The sequence below is a fragment of the Chrysochloris asiatica genome, unplaced genomic scaffold (assembly GCF_000296735.1).
Source record: "Chrysochloris asiatica unplaced genomic scaffold, ChrAsi1.0 scaffold00085, whole genome shotgun sequence".
Classification (NCBI taxonomy): domain Eukaryota; kingdom Metazoa; phylum Chordata; class Mammalia; order Afrosoricida; family Chrysochloridae; genus Chrysochloris; species Chrysochloris asiatica.
This window is the reverse complement of record NW_006408603.1, coordinates 2653080-2675850: the sequence shown is the minus strand read 5'-3', so window position 1 is coordinate 2675850 and position 22771 is coordinate 2653080. Positions and strand designations below refer to the sequence as shown.

Below are 22771 nucleotides of genomic sequence, written 5' to 3'. Positions count from 1 at the left end.
AGGCAAGAAGGCAATGGAGAGACATATATAAAACCCTGAAAGAAAAAAAACTGCTACCCAGCAAAGCTGTCAATCAAATACGATGGTGTAATCAAAACATTCCAGGATAAACAGAAGCTAAAGGATTTTGCCAAAGCCAACTCTGCAATGAAAAATATCCTAAAGGGAGTTCTGTGGGCTGAGAACCAACAAGAACAGAAAACAACCAGAGATTGACGTACATGGCAGCATCACCCGGAACTCAATCAACAAATGGAAGAGTTGAGAACAGAATAAAATTATAAGAACAGAAGATCTGGGAGATCAGTCTATGATCAAAACAATTACAATGTGAAAGAAGGTAAACACAGAGGAACAGAGATCCAGGTGGTGATAAGGTCTCCTACAGAGCAGCTGATAGCTTCGAACCTCTGACCTTGAGGTTAGCAGCCTGACTTGTAACCACTATGCTACCAAAGCTCCTTACTTGCAACATTAGGTAGTGATGTGTAAATGCAGAAATTAAAACAGATATGATGAATTGTTATGCAGCCATTAAAATGATAGTTATGAAAGCTTTTCATAAAATGAAGAAAAGTTTATTAAAATGAAAAGTCCTAGCAAAATAATGGTATACCTTCCCTGTATTTATGTAGTCTCTATTCACATGTGGGAGTACTGGTATCGCACTATAGGATAAACACCGTACTGTTAACCACAAGGTTGGAGGTTCAAACCTACCAGCTACTCCTTGAAAACCCTAAATAGGGTTGCTATGAGTCAAAATCAACTCAGCGGCATTTAACAATAGCAGCAATAACAACATCCACATGTGGCTGTTTAAATTTAAGTAAAAGTAAATAAAATTTAAATTGTAGTTCCTTACTCACACTTACCATATTCCAATAATCAATAGCCACATGTAGCTAGTAGCTACTGTATTGCACAGTGTAAACATAGAACATTTCCATCATTACAAAAAATCAGCACTGTCACAACTTTAAAAGATTAAATTTACAGATTTCAGATGCACAGATGTATTTTTCACTCTAAAATTAATTAAAAAATCCAAAACAATCAGAGATAAAAGCAAAATCAACCATGGTCCTTTCACCCTAATCCAACCTTCTCTATGTCGTTTTGCACACGTGTAATCATGGGATATAATCACAGGTTAAGTGCTCAGCTTCTAAAGAAAGGTTGGTGTTTTGACCCATCCAGTGGGTCCACTGGACAAACACATAGTGATACAATTCCCTTAAGATCACAGCTTAGAAAATCCTATGGGGCAGTGCTCGGTCATACGGGGTAACTTTGAGTCAGCATCACCTCAACAGTATGTAAAAACAATAATTATCATTGGTGTGGTGTAGTGAATTATTTAATATGTCTCTTCTAGCCTTACTCTTTGTAATGCCCACCAAACAACTCTTCCTGCTGAATTTGAGTAAGAGAAGGTGGGAGAAGATACTGATAGGATGACATGATTCAGTTGTGAATGCTTAAAAGACTTCATTGTGATTGTAAACACTTGGAACTCTAGCATGAGCATAAAATGAGCCATCTCAGAAACAAGATGAGGGAATCTCACTATGTTCAAAGAAGATCCAGGAATGGAGAGGATCCTTTGGAGCCCAAGATTCAGAGACAGGAAGCTGTGACCTGGGAGGAGTGGCCCCGGAGGAGCAGCAGCAGAACCAAAAACCAGAGCACAAACAGAGCAGTGAGCTTCCCAGCCTACGGAGCAAGTCAAGTTGAGTGACTTAGGGCAGGAGGATGCCTCCAGACACTTAATTAAGGGAGCTGGATTTGCTGACCCACAGAGCCAGAACTAAGTGCCTTCAGGTTGAGGCATATGGTTGAGTGATACATTTGGGCATTTATCAGCAGCCCTAAAAGAGCTCTGTAACATCGCCTGGGCAGAGAGCGGCCTACCTGTGGACACAGCTGAGGAAAGGCTGTCCTGACTAAAACTCTGCCCTGAGCATTTTCTGATTCTGAATTATAACCTGCTAACTTCCCTAAGCAACACCCTAACTGTGAGTATGGTGTTTGAGTTCTTTGTGACCATTGCAATGGATTATTGAACCTAGCTGAGAAGCAGAGAGGGTTATGGGAGGAATGGTTGGTGCTGCTTTTTTTTTTTTTTTTCTCCCTTTTACAATAGGATACATTGCCCACTTTCAGGAGGTGTTCATGGTAGGCAGTGTGGATATGGTGTGTGTGTGTGTGTATATATATATATATATACACACACACACATACATACATACATACATACATATATATATATCGTTGTTCAGTGCTGTCGAGTCGGTTTCTGACCCATAGTGACCCTGTATATATATAATAGGTCCCTGCACTGTGGAAATGGTATATATAAATATATATATACATACATGTTTATATATATACTAAGTCCCTACATAAGGCGCTCTGGTAGTGTAGTGGTTATGAATGGGGCTGCAAACCACAAGGTCAGCAGTTCGAAACTACCAACTGTTCTGCGGGAGAAAGATAAGGTGTTCTACTCCCATAAAGATTTACAGCCTCAGAAACCCTATACAGGGTCGCTATGAGTTGGTTCTGACTCCACGACACACAGCCAGCCAGGTCCCTACATAGACTCTAATGTGGCACTGTAGAATAAGTACTGGACTGCAAACCACAAGGTCAGCAGCTCAAACCCACCAGCTGCTCCTTGGAAACTCTATACAGAGTCGCTATGAGTTGGAACCAACTCCATGGCACTTAACAGCAACAACAACAAGGTCCCTACCTACAGGGAGAGAGGAAAAAACCGCATCAGGTATTGATGTGTAATACAGAAATTAAAGTAAGATTCATGTAATAGTGACTGAGAGTGGGCTGTTTACACAATATAGACAGAGAAAACTTTTCTATGAAAGCTGTTATCTTATAGCTAAGGTCTTAAAGATGAGAAAATAGCTAAGTATGTAAAAACCTTTAAGAATAAGAATGGCCCAAGCAGAAAGGAAAGTTTTATGTGATGAACAGAGGGGCGGAAATGACCTGTTATGCCTAAAGTGAACAAGGAAGAGAGTGGCTTAGAGATGGTAAGAAAAACGAGATCTGAGAAGTGAGCAGGTAACATCATGAAGGACAACACAGGTCCTGGTAAGGAGTTGGGATTTTTATTATCAGGGCAGTAGCAAACCATTAAAAGGTTTAAAGCAGAAGAATGACATCATATGGTTCCTGTTTCTAAAAGATCTCTCAAACTGCTATGAAATGAGCGGTTAGGAACGCACAGGCTCAGACAGAGTAGATGTTGTTCTCATGGTCCAGGCAGAGAGATGCTGGTGGTTTGGACTCTGATAGCGGCAGCAGAGAGATAAGAATCAATGCATATTTTAGAGTTGGTGACAGATGTAAGAGTTGATAGTCAAATAAACTTCATATTTCACTTTAAAACTGGGTCACTGCTAAATGACTGGTGATAAATGAAATGGGGAAGACCTAAAGAGGAACAAGTTAGTGCATTTAAAAAATAAAAAAAAAATTAAGAGTTCCCTTTTGGAAAATAATTAAAGTTCAAGATATCTATTAAATTTCCATATGGAAATGTTAAGCAGGCAGTTAGAATTACAAGTCTGAAGTTCAACAGTGAGATCTGGCCTAAAGAAAAAAATTTAAGAACCACTATTTTATCAGTGATATTTAAAGCAATGAGGTTTTATGAGATTACCTAGCAAAAAGAGAAGAGGGCCCAGCATACAACCATGAGATAATCTAATATTCAAAGGTCAGAAAGAAGAAAAGATCGAGAAGGCCTTTGAAGCAGGTAAGACAGGTAGAAAGAAATTCAAGATAGGAGGGGTAAACAAGTGTACTGAGCTACTACTAAGTTCTTTCAGAGCAAATAATTTCGAAGGTGAACCCTAAAGGGCATATGTTCCTTCATTTCTTTGTACTTGAAGTCATCAAATCAAAGTGTAAATGTAAGCACACAGTAGGGTCTTCACTAACCAACAGCAAAAGCAGCAAAAGAAAATTAGCATAGCTTGTTTGCAACTCCTCCAATTACCTTGCATGAGGTAAAGCAGTAGCAGCCAAATAAAGATTCTTTGAGAGGTAACCTGAATCCACCAACTGCTGAACAATGGTAAAAATACAACTCGAACAAGCCCCTTCCGAGTCAGGGACGTCCATGGAATTTCAGGCTTGGCTTTGGCGAATGTTGAGCCTTTAAAGACACAGCAGAAGAAAACATCAAACATTTATCCGGATGCCTTACTTGTCATATCGTATCAAAAACAAGCAAGAGCAGAAATTCAAACACAGACTGTTATTCTTCTGGATATTTGTTCAAATAAATGCAGTCTCTTCTTTCGTTGATCACTTATTTCCTCAAAACAAGTTAGGCTCACTTGAAAGGTTACACATTATATTTTTCTTAATTAAAAACAACAGATATCTAAGTGTATCTTCCTTTCCCCTTAAAGAGACCAAGTCGCTCATATATAACCACAACATTAAGGCAAAGGGTGAACAAATGCTAAAACCTGGATGATCATTGTAAAATCATTGCAGAAAGATAAGAAATTAAGGTTCAACATTATCTAGGACAGAGAGCTAAAAAATAATTTTAAAAACAACAACATAATAGTACTGTAAGAAATAAACCAATTTTATAACTCACCTCTGATTAAGTCAACATCAATCAAGTCTGGCTTTATGTGACCCATCTTTTTTGGTTTGTTTTTAAAGCCCTATGATAAAACAAGATAAAAACAGAATTAAATTGGGGGGGGGGGAGAGAGGCAGTGAGGAGTGAAGCTGTGAATCTGTAGATGTAAGCATTAAAGTCAGTAGAGAAATAAATTCTTTTAAGGGGCAGGGTTGGTTTTTAGGCTTTTCTGTATCTTTTATGACTATCCAGTTATATCTGAACACCAAGCAACCTTTGCATGACTTGATTCCCACCTATGTCACGACCCCAACCACAATCCTGAGTGTGGGGCACTAGAAGATCATTTAGTCTTTCTCCTCCCCTATTATAAATTAAGAAATTACATTCTGAATTATACACCTATGGAGTGCTGTTCTACTCTGCACACATGGAATCATCATGAGTTGGAATCAAATAGGGTGGGTTTTTTTTTTAACTTTTTATTGTGAATTGAGTGGCTTACAAAGCAAATCATCAGCTTTACATTCAACAAACCATCTTACACTTTGGTTCACTACATGGCTGCAATCCCCTCCACGTACCAACAGTTAACAGTATTTACCTTTATTCGTTTTAACTATTGCATTCCTCCCTGTGTCTCCCGCTACCTTTATCTTTCCTTTGCAAACCTTCCTATTGTACACTGCCTGCCCTGTCATCCATGTTAACATGTGTTTACCCTCTAGCCCATGAATAATTTTCCCTCCCACTTCCCCCCTGTAACTATCAGATTGTTTCTTTTTTCAAGACCCCACCACCCCGGTTTTTTTTAAAAAACTTTTTATAACATTGGTCTCATACAATGTTTGTCCTTTTGTGATTGACTAATATTATTCAGCATAATGTCCCCCAGGCTCAACCATGTTGTGAAATGTTTTACAGATTATCATTATTCTTCAATGTTTTGTATTTTTCCATTGTGTATATGCATCAAAGTTTAACAGTTCTGTTGATGGAAATTTAGGCTATCTCCATCTTTGTGATAATGTCTCTTGTAGACAGCACACTGAAGGATCCTGTTTTCTCCTCTATTCTGCTCTTTATGTCCCTTGACTGGTACATTTCATTCATTTACATTCAGTGTGATTCTCAATAGGTATGACTTGAGTGCTGTCATTTTTCTGGGGTTTTTTTGGGGGGGGGTTTGTATGTGTGTATGTGTGTGTGTGTGGTGCTGTTGGACTCTTTGTTCTACTAATTTTCCATGCTGAGTTCATTTTCTTTGTGGGTTTTCTTGTCATTTTCATTTCTGTTGTGTTAATGTTTACTAAATCTTTCTGATTTCCCTCCCTTTTTTTGTATTTTGATGTGTAGATATATATTTTTTTTCTTTGAAGTTACCCTGTAATTTATTAATTTTTTTTCCCCTGCTTAAAACAGTCTGTTTTATCTTGAAGCCTATTTGACTTCCCTGGCACTTGGAAATTCTGTATCTACACTATTCCTTCTTTTTGCTTTGTAGTTGACTTCATTATACATTGATAGCTCTGTTACCCTATTTTTAGTCTTGTAGGTTTGTTTTGATGTGGTGCCGCGGAATAACGCGCTGGGCTGCAAGGTCAGTTTGAACCACAATGCAGTGTTCAAACCCACCAGCACACCTTGAAAACCCTATACAGGGTCGCTATGGGCCGAAACTGACTTGACAGCACTTAACAACAACAACAGGTTGGCTTTACTGTTGTCATGTATGGTAATCTCAAGTTGTTGTCTGCTGTTGTTAGTTCTCAGCCCAAAGAACACCCTTTAGTATTTTTTTGTAAAGTTGGTCTGGTCATTACAAATTTCTGTTTATTAGGAAATGTCCTAATTTCATCATCACATTTGATGGACAGCTTTGCTGGGTATATGATTCTTGGTTGGCAATCTCTTTCTTTCAAGAGTTTTGTATATCATTGCATTGCCTTCTTGCTTGCGTGTTTTCTGCTAAGAAATTTAAGCTTAGTCTTATTGATTCTCCTTTGTAGGTAACTTTTCATTTTGCCCAAACTGCTCTCATGATTCTTTCCTTGTCTTCTTGTCTTTAATTTGGTGATTTTCTATTAGGATCTATCCTGTTTGGGGTCCATTCAGCTTCTTGTAAGTTTATCTTCTTGTCTTTCAGGATCTTAGGGAAGTTTTCTCCCAACAACTCTTTGACAATTTTCTCTGTGCTTTTTATTATATCTTCCTATTCTGGAATCCCAATCACCCATAAGTGTTCCTCTTCATGATGTCCCACAGAACTCTTATGCTTTTTGCGGATTTTTTCATTCTCTTGTCTGATTGTTCTAGCATACTAGTATTGAGAGATTTCTCTTTAAGCTCACTAATTTGGGTTTCCATTGCTTCACATCTACTCCTTTGCCCTTTCAATGTATTGTCCACTTCTGAAATGTTATTATTAATCTTCTGGATTTCTAATTGCAGGTTTTGTATTGTTTTGAAATTTTCATTTATTTTGTCTGTTTTTTCTTGTAGTATTTTACTGAATTCTTCTAAAGTTTTTGTGTTCTTGCTTTCCAGATCTTTCTATCAATCCACTGAAGATACATAATTTTCATTCTTTTGAATTCTTTTTCAGCTAGATATATTACCTTTTATTCCTCAAAAAGGTTTTCTGTCTCTGTCTCTTGGTCATTTGTTTGAGCCCTTCTCCCTTGTTTCTACGCATGAGTTAAAATTGTCTGTTGTCTTTGGGGTATTGAGGGGTTGTCATATTTGTAAAAACAAACAGCACAATTGTTAGACTCGAGGGGAGAAATCTCTGGGGAACTCCTGTAATTCAGGGAGCTTGGGAGGTGGCTGTGGCCCCAGACGGAGTGCCTGTTGGCCCTGTTGTTATCTATGTTCAGGACACTCAATCCGGAAGTAGTTCTTGGGGGTTCTTGATGTAGCTGGTTTCAGTGTCTATTACAAACATAGGGAACTGGGGGCAGGGTGACTGGTTACAAGCTGGCCTGGTGACACTGTGGGTTTGGTAGTCCTACAGGCAAGCCTACCTGAATCCAGGCACCAAAGTGGCACACCAAAGCAGTGCAGCCGGATCCCACCTCACACTGGCACGGCTCCTAACCACACAGCTCAGAACTCCTGAAGAGTAGGGTCTGTGCTGGGGATGGATGAGGGTGGTAGCTAGCCATACTTCTGGTCATCAGGGGAGATTGAGGAAAAAGAAATCACACATCTTCCATCACATGTGCAAAACTGCTCTGCCAGATCTCCCCCTCTGCTGCCAAAATGGTTCACATGATGGTGGAGCTGCATCTGCCTGACGTTCACTAGTCAGTCTCCCTCTCTCAATGTCCCTACTTGGCCTCTTCTCCCAGCAAGCACCTCTCCAACCTTTCTTCTGAAGAAATTCAGGGTGCCAGAATTTTCATGTCTCTATTTTATTTTGTCTCTCCTACCTTTATTGTAGAAGGTCCTTGTATATAATGTGTCTGCCTAGTCCACCATCTTGTCATGCTGTTAAGTGCCATGGAGTTGGTTCGAACCTATAGCGACCTTGTATAGGGTTTTTAAGGAGTTTTTTTAGGGTTTAGTGAGCTTAAATCGCCAACCTTGAGGCTCAAATCGACTTTGCAGTCCAGCGTCTTGCTATACATCTTAGTTTTGGGTTTTTAAAATACCCATTTATGTGTATATTTAATATAATAAAACACCAAATTATTTTTGCTGTTGATAAGATACACTTCCTATTAATGTGGGACTTCTGCTATTTATATGGGACTTTTGCTCTCCAATTCATCATAGCCCCAATCATGCCTTTATTCTGACACTGAAGCTAAATGCCATGTATCATATGCTTTCACTATGGTTTCTTTAAATATTTCAAAAGATATAAAAAGGCCATGCTTACTAGATAAGAACTGACACTACAGATTAAAAACTAAGTACAAGATACTTTTCACATCAATGCAGCAAAACAAAGCTAGAATCAAATGAGCTAATTTACCTTAATCTGAGTCTGTTCGATTGACTTTTCCCATATCTGCTGATCATATGCTCCAATCTGAAAGAAGCAGCAGGCTTAGATAATGTAAAGGAAATCCTCACACTTAAGTCTTTTCTCACAAAAGTAAAAAACTATTAAGTAGCAGTATGATATCTCAAGGAGTTCTGGTAGCATAGTGGTTACCAGTCAGGCTGCTAGCTTCAAGGTCAGCAGTTCTAAACTACCAGCTACTCCACTGGAGAAAGATGAGGCTTTCTGCTCTGGTAAAGATTTACAGCCTCTGCAACTCTATACAGAGTTGCTAAGAGTCAGAATTGACTCCACAGCACACCACCACCACCACCACCACCACCACGATATCTCAAAATGTGTGTGCTTCTCAAGAGTTCGAATAAATTAATACTTCTAAGGACTGTTTCCTTCAAATCCTTACAAGTTGGCTCTAAAAGTCTGTTAAAAATACTTAAACGCCCAAAATATTACAAATTAAATATTACCTTAAAAGATAGTTCTAATTCTTCAGGAAAATCAGAATAGAAAAACTAAAGAGGACTATAATGGCAGTTACAGCTCAAGGAGACTGTTGACAGTACTAATCTGAGCTGTGCAGATAAAGGTTTCACGCCCTTAAGAAACATCAGTTTGATCAGAAGCAGACTTTTAGAGGATTATCCTGGCATTATATATGCAGAGTAGGACAGGGGCTTAAAAATGTTATTATGGGATGTAGAACTGGATTTAAAAGGCATAAAAATGGGTCTATTTATACGGAGAAATATAATTAATACGTGGCACTACTAAACTCAGGAGAAAGTTACATGATAATTCTTTATGAGAGCTTTTTCCAAGAACTATGCTTTAAAAATATATATATATCGATATTGATATTACCTTCTTTTGGTACCATGATATAGCATCTCTCTCATTTGAGGCCATCTGTATCTCCAGTTAAAAAATGGGATTTCACTGAAAATTAAGGAAAACCAGTTGGTGAGTCCGGTTACTCTTCCAGTGTGGGTAAGGCTGGAAAACCGCTTCTCGCAGCCTCTCCATATCTGCTGTGTCTTTCTCCGGCTGTTTGCCAGGTAAACAAAACTGGCGCAGTGGAGACCCGGAAACCCTCTGTGTAGCGTTTTGTTCTAAGGTATTTGGATATGGAGAAGGGGAAAGGGAGGGAAGGTCGCTGGAGTTGACATCAGTCCTCCCCACCCCTCTCCCTTCCCCAGCGCCCAGCTCTCACCTGGTGCCCGTTGCCCCGCAGTCCAGTGGCCGGGGCCCTTCTCCTCAATGGCCCCGGCCCGGCCGTGGCACCCAGGGCGAGACTGCGGGCTCCGCAGGCATCATCTTCTCCCTGAGACCCAGACGCCGCAGGGCCGTTACCATGGAGACGCCGAAGGCCGCCCCAGCCTCGGAAGAAGCCGGTTGCCCAGCGCCCAGCGCCCAGAGGAGGGCAGTCTTTTGCTACAGAAGCGGCGCCCTCCAAGCCCTAATTTGTACAGGGTCACCTAACTGACATAAAAGAAGCAAAGAATAAACTGGGAAATGAGGGGAGGGAAACGTGAAGAGATTCTTAGCTAGGCCACCAGGTGGAGTGGCAAAAGGCTTTGTGTCCCACCGGAAAAGGCAGGTGCAAAAGCAGCTGCTTCAGAGGGACGGGGCTGTATGCGAGCGTTGGTCTTGTCTTGATTGGGCCAGGCCAGGCCAGGCCGTGACTCAGCGGGCGAGAGCTGGGACTGCAGACCACCACGCAGCCCAACCGCGGCTTCCGCTTTCCGGGTTTAGCAGCGAAGGTGGCTCCGCCCCCCGGCCCGACTCCTCACTAAGCAGCCTGACGCCTGGCTTGAGGACGAACTACTGGGGAGCCGCACTGCGATCCATGGCCCAGAGCAGCTCCCAGGCCCTGCCCGCTCACATCACCTCTCAGGTCTCAGCTTAAAAGTCACTTCCTCAGAAAGGACTTTCCCATCCATCGATCTAAAGGAGGTCGGTCCTGAAATTCTAATAGTTTATTTCATTCTAGCACTCATCACTGTTTAGAGGTTTCTTTGTGTTTAATATCGGTCTACCCCAGTGTGTTGTGGGCTTTATGAGGGCAGAGACTGGGATCTAGCAGGAACCTGGCACATAGGTTCTAAATATTTGTCGTGAAAAATCGTTCGTGTGAATTTACACTGTCCTGGGACGAAGGATCTGGCAGGTTGTGTTTTAGTGACTTTCACCCTTTTTCGTAACTCAGCAGCTCTGGGATTTCGGCTTTTTGGGTGGGTGCTCACAGGGTAGGAAAAGGTGGCAGGTGGAAGAAATGTTTCTAGGTTACGAATTTAAGCAAGTTGATAAAACATCAGGCGAAAGTTTGGGTTGCACTCCACTCTTAAGTGCCATGGAGTCGGCTCTGACGCATTGGGTTTCCAACAGCTGGTGGGGCTTGAACCACCCTAATCCAGTGCTATCCTAGAGCCACACCAGGAAGTTAAGTTGTTGTTGTCAACTGCCGTCGAGTTGGTTCTGACTCATAATGACCCTGTATAGGGTTTCTAAGGAGCGGTTATTGAGTTTGAACTACCAATCTTGCAGTTAGCAGTCCACTGCTTATCCCACAGCGCCACACCTTAAGTCCAATTGTTGTTAAGTGCCATGGGGTCAATTCTGACTCATAGCGACCCTATATAGGGTTTCCAAGGAGTGACTCATGGGTTTGAACTACCAACCTTGCTGTTAGCAATCCAGTGCTTATCCTACAGCAACACACCAGGAATAGTTATTGTTATCATTGTTGCAAAGTGCCGTGTGGCTCCTACTCACAGCGACCCTGTAGTTTTCGCCAGCAGCTGGCGGGTTCGAACCGCCAACTTTGAGGTTTAGCAGTCCAGCACCACACCAGGAATAGTTCCTGCCATTGAGTTAACTGCCATTGAGTTGGTTCTTACTCATAGCAAACCTTTATAGGGTTTCCAAGGAGTGAATGGTGGGGTGGAACTGCAAACCTTGAGGTCTGTAGTCCAGGGCCACACCAGGAATAGTTATTTGCCCTGTAATTGGTTCCTACTTCTTGTCAAGTGCCGTGGAGTCTGTTCTTACTCATAGTGACCCTGTATGAGGTTTGCAAAGTGAAGCGGGTGGGTCTGAACCGCCAACCTTGCTGTTAGCAGTCCAGTGCTGTTAATATAGGTTTTAAGCCACTATCCTCCTTCCCCTCAAACACTTTTTGCCATTAATGGCCATTTTTCTCACCTCATTTGAAGGAATGTTGTAGGCTTTCCGGGTAAAGCTAATGGCAGATAAAAGGTTAGAATTGCTACTATGTGAGAAACCTGGTTAAATGCAGTTTAGTTGATTCCCACACCCTATAGAGTTTCGAAGGAGCGGTTGGTGGGTTTGAACCGCCCAGTTTGAGGTTAGCAATCCAGTGCTTATCGTATGTGCCACATCAGGACTCCAAGAAGCCTTAGAGGTGTGGTAAATATTTCTCACACTCCATAAAATCTGCGAAAATTACAATCTTAACTATGAGAAAATGTTCCTAAGAAGGTAAGATAACTCACAGGGCCTAGTTTCTTTAAATCTCACTTTCACCTTCAACTTGCACATGTTGAAGGTAGTTTTCTTTTTGCTTTTGCTTGTTGACAATTTTCCCCTTAAACATTATAATCCTGTTTTGTTTCAACACAAATGGCCTTTTATTTTATTTGGGGGGGGGCACGTAAGGGGAGACCTGGATAAATGACAAATGCATATATCTTGCTTTAAGACGTAAATTATATTAACAGCAAAGTATTTTACTTCAATTAGTACACAAAAGAGGTCTGGTGTGAAGAAAGTGGAATAATACAATCAGTTAAGTCACAACCATTTTTTCAGGATTCTGGTTACAAACTTCAGTGCATCCTGAGGCTGCCACTGAAAAGCAATCATGGGGTCTGAAACTGTAACTACATTCAACTCACTGCCCTCACTAACTAGCTTAGGCAAGTTCTCCAACCTCCCTTGGCTGTTTTCTCGCCTGTGTCATGGTGGTAGTTACTTTTCTATTTAATGAAATACCGTCATGTAAAGTGCTGGAGGCACTGCAGTTACACAGTGTTGGTGCCTTTCCTTTTATTTTCCTAATCAGAACCCAGGGCTAGCTAGCTGCTCACTGCTTAAGATCTGTACCTCAATTAAAGGGACGTTTACATAAACAAAAACTGATGCCAAAAAATAGATAGATAGATAGATAGATAGATAGATAGATAGATAGATAGATAGATAGATAGATAGATAGATATAGATAGATATATGTCACTTGATATCAGTGTATACACAGCAGCTTCATTAATAAATACCACATACACTTCCAGAAGTAGCTGTCACCAGAAATAAAATTTTTTGAAAACTTTTCTCTCAAAAGAAAGGTACAAGCCAATTTAAGCGGCAGCAGGCATAAATGCCAAATTTAATTTTTCTTCTTCCACAAAGCTAGTTGCATTTCAATATTGATGGAATTTCCTCCAGATATCTATGCCCTTTTCTTTAGGAAAAAGTCACAGGATTCTAAAATACTAGAAAATATTAGGTGATACAGAGGGGATAGGAAGCCTTGCTGGCACCTTGGTTAAGCACTCAGTTGGTAACCAAAAAGATCAGTGGTTCAAACCCATAGCAGTTCCACAGGAGGAAAGACATGGCCATCTGCTCCTGTAACGATTACAAACCCTACTCTGTCTTTACAGAGTCATTAGGAGTCAGAATCTAAATCAACTGGAGGGCACAGATTAACACAGAGGTGGGTTGGGGATAGGAACCAATAAACCCGTGAAGATTTACAACCTCAGAAACTCTGTAGAGGGTTGCTATGAGTCAACCGACTCCACAGCACATAACAACAACAACAAAGAGGTTTCAGGTCTAGAATTCCCATAAATATGCTACTCATTTTGTGAAGAAACATGAGTAAAGGACAAATCAGACTTTGTTTATTAAAAAAATACTTTACAGGAAAGAAAAAAAAACCTCTATGCATTCCATTGTCCTATTTTACAAAGAAATAGCTTTAACAATTTAACACACTTAGACAGCTACAAAAAAAGCACTGTGTTAAAAGGATTATTCACACAAATTTAGATTTAAGACTATTCATTAAAAACTTTTTTTAAAACACTTGTTAATGTCAATAAACAAACTAAGGCCACACAACGCAAATAGTCCACCAGGCAAATTATACATTTCATCTATATGCAAAGACCTCTTAGATAAAATTAAAGCCACAGGAAAAAAAAGTCTTAGCTGCCAATCAAAATGGAGTTTAGTCACAGAAAACACCATTACATGAAAATTTACAACATGTGATAGAAGTATACTTAAGTGTTTCTTTAGAGAGAATTGAAAGTGCTATATTAAGAGACATAGTCTCCTCAACTACATGCACAAGTGGATCCTAAAAAATGTAGCAAATGGAAGGCCGTAATATTTATGGAGAGATACTTGCTTTTAAAGCAACAAACATTCAGGATAAGGATACGTCCCTTAGGTGCTAAAGAAAAAAAAAATGTCCTGTGTATTTCCCCTACCTTCTGCATAAACAATAAATACAGATATAACCTGTTTTTTAAAAAATTAAACTTAACAAAAATGTGAACTTCCGGCATGTACTAGTCAAAGGTTATTTTTCTGTAACCTGTTAAGTGCTGTCGAGTCAGGTCCAACTCTTGTTAACCTGTAGCATTGATAAAATACTCAATTATCCTAAAGAGAAATGCAAATTAAATGTTATTGGCAAATACCATGGGGCTTCAATAAGTTCATGGAAAAATGGAATTAAAAGAGAATGAAATTTTTCCATAAACTTTTGAAGCCTCCTCATATAGATGAAAATATTATGGGCTAGTATTAATAAGAATATTTTCACTAAGGGTTTTCTTGGGTTTTGGAGTCTTGTTCCTATATAAGCTTACATTCTAGATAGAATATTTATATGGGGAACAGCAGTAAGCAAGTTTCCCCAGGAATTGTTAAGTGTGAACTTTATGCCTATCTAAGACTGAGGCAAGACATCTTTTCCTAAGGTTTAATAAAGAATTTTAGTAAAAAGGTCCCTTTCCCCCCTACAAGTGGTTATAATATTAGTCAATTGATGTTCCAACTGTCATAAAGAGAAAGGGCACTTTTCAAAAGTCTTTCATTAAAAATAATAATGTGCCAGCTATATTCCAAATATTAAATAAGCAAATTAAAAGTACAATCACACCTAGAAGAGTTCATATTTAAAGAGTTAAAACTTTGGAGAGGGAATATGTAGGGTCTTTTTTATTATTGCTTTATGAATTTGGGATACCTCTTGAATCATATCCTAGCAGATCTTGGTAATTATAGAATGACTTCTGGGGCAGGGGGAAGACTTTCTTATTGGATACCATAAAATCATTCTACTTACTTACTAAGTTAGGAATATTTATTGGGTCTTTTCTGTAAGCACATTTTAAAAATATCCCTCTGCTCTACAAAATACTAAAGCTTATAGCCAAATTCAGCAAGTAATCTCAAGAGTTGGCACAACTGATGATATACCAAAAAGGAAGATCAGCTTAAATTTCAGGTACAACTTCACTGCCATCACTACTTTACAAATCAAAAGGTGCCAGGTTGCTCCATGCCTCACTCCACCACACCAAATAATTTAATGATTTAGAAGAGTTGCAATCATTTGTATCACTAAACTAGGATACGGCTTTGAAAGCAGTAAGAAACTCAAAACTGCCACTTTTATATTCATCAGTCTTTAAAGCATGCTATTTAAAATCTAATACTCACATAGGACATTCAGAGTTTCCAGATACATTACTAGCTAAATGTTTCTCTCCATTCTATTTGCAATTCTAACATACAATGAATGTATTAGTACATGATTTTAAACATTTTTATATTCCTTTCATGTGTTTATATTGGAGGTGAGGGTAGCATATTTTATAACAAGAAAACAGGGATTATCTTTTGATTGTAAGGTCTTTGCAGATCCGCTGGTTCCTGAGTGATTATACACAGTGCTGGCTGTCAGAAGACAGTCTCCTTATTTATTAGCAATGACCAGCTTAGATGACAGATGGCATCTGCTGGATGGCAAGTAGGAGATGGGGGAATTGGATCTTGGAAGACAAGAAAAGTAAAAATTAAAAAAAGGTTTTGCTTTCACAACCTTGCTCCTCATGATTCTTTTAAAAAGCAAATGTTGCTTGAGAAGAATTTTACTTTGCACAGCCTGGTAAAGCTCTATGAAATTCTTCTGGACAGAAAAACAAAAATAAGAAATAACCCAAACCACACACTTTGTGATTAATCCCTTCCCCCCAAAAGTAACAAAAACAAAACACCCTCAAAGGCAGGTCCCTTAAAAACTAGTCTTGATAAACTAGAATTTACCCTAGAATTTATACCCAAGATTTAAAAACACCCCTGCAATAATCACATTACCTTTCATATCATTCTAATTACCTTATTTACAAAGATAACTAAAACCAACATCACTTCCAATTCATAAATGGTTTACATTGAAATGTTTCTCTATTTGTCTTCATCCTTTGTAACAAAGAATACATACATATACATATATATAAGGAATAATACAGATTCTAACTAATCACTGCAGTATTTGCTGATGTTTACTTTTCTATCGGTTTACACAGTGACCTCTATACTTTGCTAATATGCATTTAACTACACAACAATATTGCACAAAGTAATATTTATATAAGATTTAATCTATTTCAAAATCTTTTAGAGAAAATTCATATTTGATATTTCAGAAGATGCAGCTAAGTTTTCATGGTGACAGATAATACAGCAGCATCTTTCTTTTTTTTTTCTTTTTTTCTTTTTTTTGCCTATGTTAATGTATATGTTCCTAATCTCACCCTCCAGGAAAAAAAAAATCTCCAAATTGCACTATAACCAGGTAGATAACAAGAATCTGGTCTTAGGTGTGGGGAATACTCTTCCTTTAATAAGCAAAAGATCTATTGTACTATTAACTAAGAGAAACTGAAATGCATATCACATTGACAATCTAAAATAATAGAAGGTTAAGACCACACAAGCTATAAACAGTGCCTTTTTCACAAAAAGAAAAATTTAAATACTCAGGCACTAAGTATTAGGCTACCTGAAACTCTAGGATTAAGTGTAGTGCCATAATCCTTATTGGAAAGTAGCAACACAGTAATAGTGAATAAACCCAGGTATTCACCAGTTGAAATTCTGAACTGAAGTATATCAATAGTAGATCTTTATCATGGAGAGGTTGATGCCAGATGACAAAAATAGTTTTTCCAAAGTTTGATACTCAAAATATGGCAGCCTCTTGAAAGATTGCCATCATTCTCTACATTTGATATTCGTGATCAGTTTAGGAAGCAAAAGAATCCACACAAAACGTGAGGATGTTAGGAAGCAGAACAAGAGTGTCATGTCAGCATTATCTCTTTTACTCAAGATATCTTCTGTAGTTACTGTGTTATTCTAGAAACAATGAATGAACCATGGATAATGAATGACCAAGGACTATTCATCTTTAGATTTTTTTTTTTTTTATTTAAAAAATTCACTGGGCTTTAAGTAAGAAAAAAAAAAAAAAAAAAAAAAAAAGAGGACAGTTTGGATCAGAAAGTGCTGTGCTTTCTCTTTTGTTAAGAAACCAGACAGTCACTGAATTTTCCTTAGAAACAACTTGCTCTTTGTGGTTGTAACTAAATAATTTACTTGCCCATGTACAAAATGCAGGACTTTTCTCCTGCAACCTATGCCATTTTTACTGTGGAAATTGAACTTGTGCCATAAAGACACAGTACTAATCCATAAATTTGATCTTCTATTATAAAAGCAGCAAATATGGCAAGAGACAAGGCAAGATAAAATTAAGGGAAGTGAATAAATTAACAAATAAGAATCTGTTATTCCAGAGAATTCTCATTTTGATTTCAAGAAGAGATTGAATTGTTACCTCACACCTTAAAACAGAAAGTAGCAGCAGACCCACTATTACATACTGTACTAACGGGATAAGATACAACTCTTAACTTTGCATAATCTGTGTAAAAAAGATATGCTTGACATTTGTGGAATGTCATTTCTCTTTATAGAATTATAGGCAAGATTTCTCCAATAAAACTTAACTTAAGCCAGTTATAAAACTATAACTTCACATCAAAATTTAAAAAAGTTAAAAAATGTGTTTGAATATGTACATATCACACAGGAGTGCTAGGATGTTCCTGCAGATTATGTTGCTGGTCAGATTCCAGTCTACTTTCCCCCTTCAAAGCTGGAATCCGCTGAGTTATCTGCTCTTGGGGTAGATTAAGTTCTGATGAAGACGGGCAGGCCGATGAAGCTGTCAAAAGCTGCATCTCTGTACATGTTTCTTCAGCTTCAGTTTTTATCCTCATACAGTGGGAGTCAACTTCTAATTCTCGCTTTCCAGTTACACCACTGTCCATGTTAGAAGTGTTCTCTGTGTTTTGAGAGGCTTCCACAACAGGGTGGTATTGTTTAAGCCTTATATGCCAGGCTAAACTGCACACTGCTGACACCGTTTTGAACTGATGAATGACATTTCTGGGGATGAAGTAGATATCATTGTCGCATAGCTGAATTCTAGCATAACGAATGCCTTCCCGCCTCATTTGGTTTAGTTTAGCTTCATCCACCCACTGTACACACTGAAGAGAGGAAAAAGATGCATGATGCTTAAAATGTATCATAATGTAGTCAAATAAAATATTGTAATTATTAATTAGCACAGGAAAACAGAGGGCCAAAGTATGTTAATAACAACAATCAAAATAAAGTTTAGTTGTTAAGTGCCAACCAGTGGGTTGTGATTCATTGCAAACCTGTATTGGATTTCTGAGGAGCAGCTAGTGAATTTGAACCACTGACCTTGTAATTTAAACCAGCCTTGCGGCCCAGTGCTTATTCTACAGCACCACAAGCAATACTAAATGGAATAAAGTTTTCTAGGTTTTCTGTAATGCTTGGGAAACATTTTCTCTCATATTTTACTACCTCTCTGTGGTGCTGTAGGATAAGCACTGGACTGCTAACCCCAAGGCTGGCAATTCAAACCCACCAGTCGCTCCTCAGAAACCTAATGCTGGGGGGGCTATGAGTCAGAATTGACTCGAAAGTATTTAACAACAACAAAATACGAGCTCTGGTGGCACAATCATTAAAGTGCTTGGCTAACCAAAAGTTAGCTTCTGGAACCCATGAGCCACCCTGTGGGAAAATGATGTGGCAGTTTGCATCTGTAGAGATGTACAGCCTTGGAAACCCTATGGGAAAGTTCTACTCTCTCCTACTGAGGGGCTATGAGTCAGAATTGACTCAAGAAGTAACAAAATACAGTCAACCCTTACATGACCTAATTATTTTCTAATTTGATTTTTTTGTTGATATTATGTGTTTATAGTAATAGAAGGCATGCTGAAACCAAGGTGAAAACATTTTTTGGGTAAGAGGACTAGTGGAAAAAGCCCATTTCTTTAGATCTAGGAACTTTTTTTTCCTGCCAAAATTTATAACATCCTTTGTGGGCCATACAAAATTATCAACTTAAAAATTATTGTTGTTGTTATTAAGTGCCGTCAAGTCAGTTCCGACCCATAGCAACCCTGTATAGGGTTTCCAAGGAGCAACTGGTAAGCTTGAAACGCTGACCTTGCAGTTCAAACAACTTCTTTGCAGTCTGGCGCATTAACCCCCAGCGCCATACCAGGACTCCAAACTTAATAATTAGCCTGCTATTATTTGGTCAAACATTTAAAATTAACTCACCCCTTATATGATGGCTGGAGTCCTGATGTGGCACTGTAGGATAAGCACTCAACTATATGGTGGATATGAACTGCAAGTTAGCAATTCAAAGCCACCAGCCATTCCTCAGAAACTCTATACAAGGTCGCTATGAGTCAGAACCAACTTAAAGGAGTAGTCAGGATTGCTCAATGGATCATCTGAATAAGCTTTACAAAGCAAAGCTCCATATCAATATTCTTTGCCATGCATAGGACAGCATTTTATCTTCTCCCTCAGTGCCCTTTGACCTTTTATAGTCAAGGGCACAATGTACAATCAAGTGTCCATGGTCAGAACTGACCAACCTAGAACCTGTGATCACCCAAGCCCACATGGCATCCCAAAGATTGAAGGAATTTCAAGCATTCTGCTTGAAAAGCTCTTCTTTAAACAACTTTTTACACTGTCCTCACCCCCACCGAACACAGCCTACATATCCAACCATACAAAAAAATGCAAAATAAAGTGGGTGCAGATATTTCTTCCCAATTTATCATTCACATGGTAATAAAGAAGCAAAAGTTATTACCTGGGAAACTGGAGGTTCATGCAGGTCTAACTGAAGTCTCTGTACAACATCAGTAAAATCCTCAGCATGAAAACAAATCACGTCTTTGGTAATGCGAGGTTGATCACTCCTAAGGAGTAACAAAACTAAGTTTTGGGGACAAGTAGTTCACAGTAAAAATGATGACACAGTTTCCGTTCCTAAAACACTACTACTAGAATAGGAACAGATGCAGAGATCCTAAGGACTAAGTATGTATTTGCTTTATTAATCAACTTTAAGAAAATACAAACACATCAATAAGGCTGCTAAGAAAAAAAAAAAAAACCTCTGAAAATCAGGTTAGTTGTAGCATAACTGAAAACAACAATGGCCAAAAACATATAGTTTTATTCTAAATCAGTATTTGCAACTTTCCCACCACTCTTCCTCACCATCTCCAAACCACTCTATAATGTCATTGAGAGGGAATGACATAATCTCAACCACACAAATGTCACAGCTTTCAGTCTTCAAAGACGACAAAAAACTGAATAATCTTTAACTTGAAATGCTTACTGTCACGTAATGACTGAGCATATATCTAAAATAGTAATATAGAATATATGAGATATGTTTAAAACTTGCTATTTTATATAACAGGAAATATAGTAGAGAGAGAAGTTTCTATCATAAATAATAAAAACAAAAGCAAAATATCTTAATTAACTTTCTGAACTTAGTTAAAATTGAGCTCTAATTTTTAAAAATTGAATCAACATTTACTTAGACAACATTAGCCAATCTTGCAATTGAGTCCTATTAACTTACCATTCACCAAACTGCACAGCTTTCAAAACCCCAACAGCAGCCGTACTCTGCCAGTCAAACCCCTGACCTACATGATCAGCATGAGCTCTTGTCCTGTCTTCAAAAAGGACTTCACGGGGTTCACTGGTCCGAGGTAGGTACTGGAGATTTTTTATTTCATTCATTGATCTAGAGTTCATTTGGTTGTGAAGCAAAGGGAAACAGGAAGAAAGACATTTTTTTTTTAAAGTATTAAAAATGATGGGAAGGCTTCAGTGATTTTGATCATTAGCGTTTAATATACTCGACTATGCCTCTTAATGTGATGCCCTACCTTTCCCTGTAGACCATAAGTAGATACTGTATCTTTGAAAAGATTTAAATGTAGTATTTGAATCTATAAAATTTTGTTGTCTGGCAAAAGAAAATACAATTCAAAGTTTAAGGCAATATGCTTCTTTATCCCTGGGCATCCTCATTTCTCTCAAAACATCCTACTATATCTCTGGCTCAGGCTGGCTAACCAATATGATCTCCTTCCACATTAAAATGAAGTAAAAGGCCTCAAAAACCAACAGGATAAGAATGAGAGGCAGTGAATGGGGAGATAGAAAAACTTCATGATGAGCGAAAACCTTGACACTGGGTGATATTATTGTTGTTAAGTACTGTCGAGTTGGTTCCGACCCATAACAACCCTGTATAGGGTTTCTGAGGAGCAGGTGGTGAGTTTGAACCGTCGACCTTCCAGTTCAAACGGACCTTGCAATCCAACGCATTAACCCACAATGCCACATGGAAATTATTATCCACCTACTTATGTGGCGTCCTGGTGTGGAGATATAGAATAAGCACTTAACCATATAGTTGGTTTGACCCACAAGGTCAGTGACTCAAACTCACCAGCTGCTCCTTGGAAACCCTATACAGGGTTGCTACGAGTCAGAAATGACTTGATGGCAGTTAGCAACAACAACAACTTACTATGTGCTCAAATTTTCTTTAAAAACAATTTGAAGATGATAGTGAAGGAATGAATAAGAAACACAGGAACAGGAATTAGAAATAAAAGTAAGTAACTAAGTGATTATCAACAATTTCGGGAAGACAGAGAAATAATTACAAGTGTCTTAAACTACTAAAACTGAGCAAACAAGGCCATCTGTTGCTGTTGTTAAGTGCCGTCAAATCAGTTCCAACACAAAACAACCCTGTATAGAGTTTCCGAGGAGCTGCTAGTGTGTTTGAACCGCAGACCTTGTGGTTCAAACTGACCTTGTGGTCCAGTGCTTATCCTACAGCCCCATACCAGGACCCCCTAAAGAAAATCATGGTGGTGGTACTATAAATCTTTACAGAAGCAGAAAGCCTCATCTTTCTTCTGAAGAATAGCTGGTAGTTTCGAACTTCTGACCTTGAGGTTAGAAGCCTGACTCATAACCACTAAACTACCAGAGCTCCTTAAAGAAAGCCATAGGCTTCTAGAATACACGAGAGGAACTACAGGCAAAAAGACAGGAGCCTGCCCAACAAATTCAGAAGCTTACAACTCACATAACCAATCTTAACGGTGATAATGGAAAGAAATTAAGTGAGACTGAGAAAAGGGAAACTAACACGAAATTCTGCAAATGAATCAGTCACCTCCACACTTGCAGCAATATGGACACAGTCCGTCATTTACTCCATGGAGCATCCACTCCTCACCTTTAATTCCCTGACAATACCCTGATTTTGTTTAGGTACTGGCTTTTACCCCACATGGGAACCTTATTCACAAGCTTCAGATATAGGTTCTGATGAGTCTGGGAAAACTGGGGTAAGCTCATTCTCCTTTCCAGTAACTTATTTAACACGTAATGCTGTATAATAATGTGAGAAGTGTTTCCTAATATCTAAGGAAGCGGTTCAAGGAAAGATAGTTTCTGCTGCTACTAGATATAATAATCAAGATATAATGCTGAGAACTGCTATAGATACCCAATAACCACACAGTCAGGGAGTACAGAGCCAAAGCTAAGAGAGTTACAAAAAAGAGAGA

At 38.8% G+C, this 22771-nt stretch overlaps 2 protein-coding genes across 2 annotated transcripts in view; both read right to left on the bottom strand.

The window, feature by feature from the left end:
- PHTF1 (putative homeodomain transcription factor 1) overlaps positions 1-9683 on the bottom strand; it is a 50336-nt gene extending 40653 nt beyond the window's left edge. Inside the window, exons 1-4 of the mRNA XM_006865900.1 lie at positions 9501-9683; positions 8610-8666; positions 4643-4712; positions 4028-4186 (exon numbers count right to left, since the gene is read on the bottom strand). Coding sequence (XP_006865962.1) covers positions 4028-4186; positions 4643-4712; positions 8610-8666; positions 9501-9545 — 331 coding nt within the window. The 5' untranslated portion in view covers positions 9546-9683. The remainder of the gene's footprint in view (positions 1-4027; positions 4187-4642; positions 4713-8609; positions 8667-9500) is intronic.
- Positions 9684-16460: 6777 nt separating this feature from the next.
- The window catches only part of RSBN1 (round spermatid basic protein 1), a 60614-nt gene continuing 54303 nt past the window's right edge, over positions 16461-22771 (bottom strand). The window contains exons 5-7 of the mRNA XM_006865899.1: positions 20752-20919; positions 19963-20071; positions 16461-18295 (exon numbers count right to left, since the gene is read on the bottom strand). Coding sequence (XP_006865961.1) covers positions 17825-18295; positions 19963-20071; positions 20752-20919 — 748 coding nt within the window. The 3' untranslated portion in view covers positions 16461-17824. The remainder of the gene's footprint in view (positions 18296-19962; positions 20072-20751; positions 20920-22771) is intronic.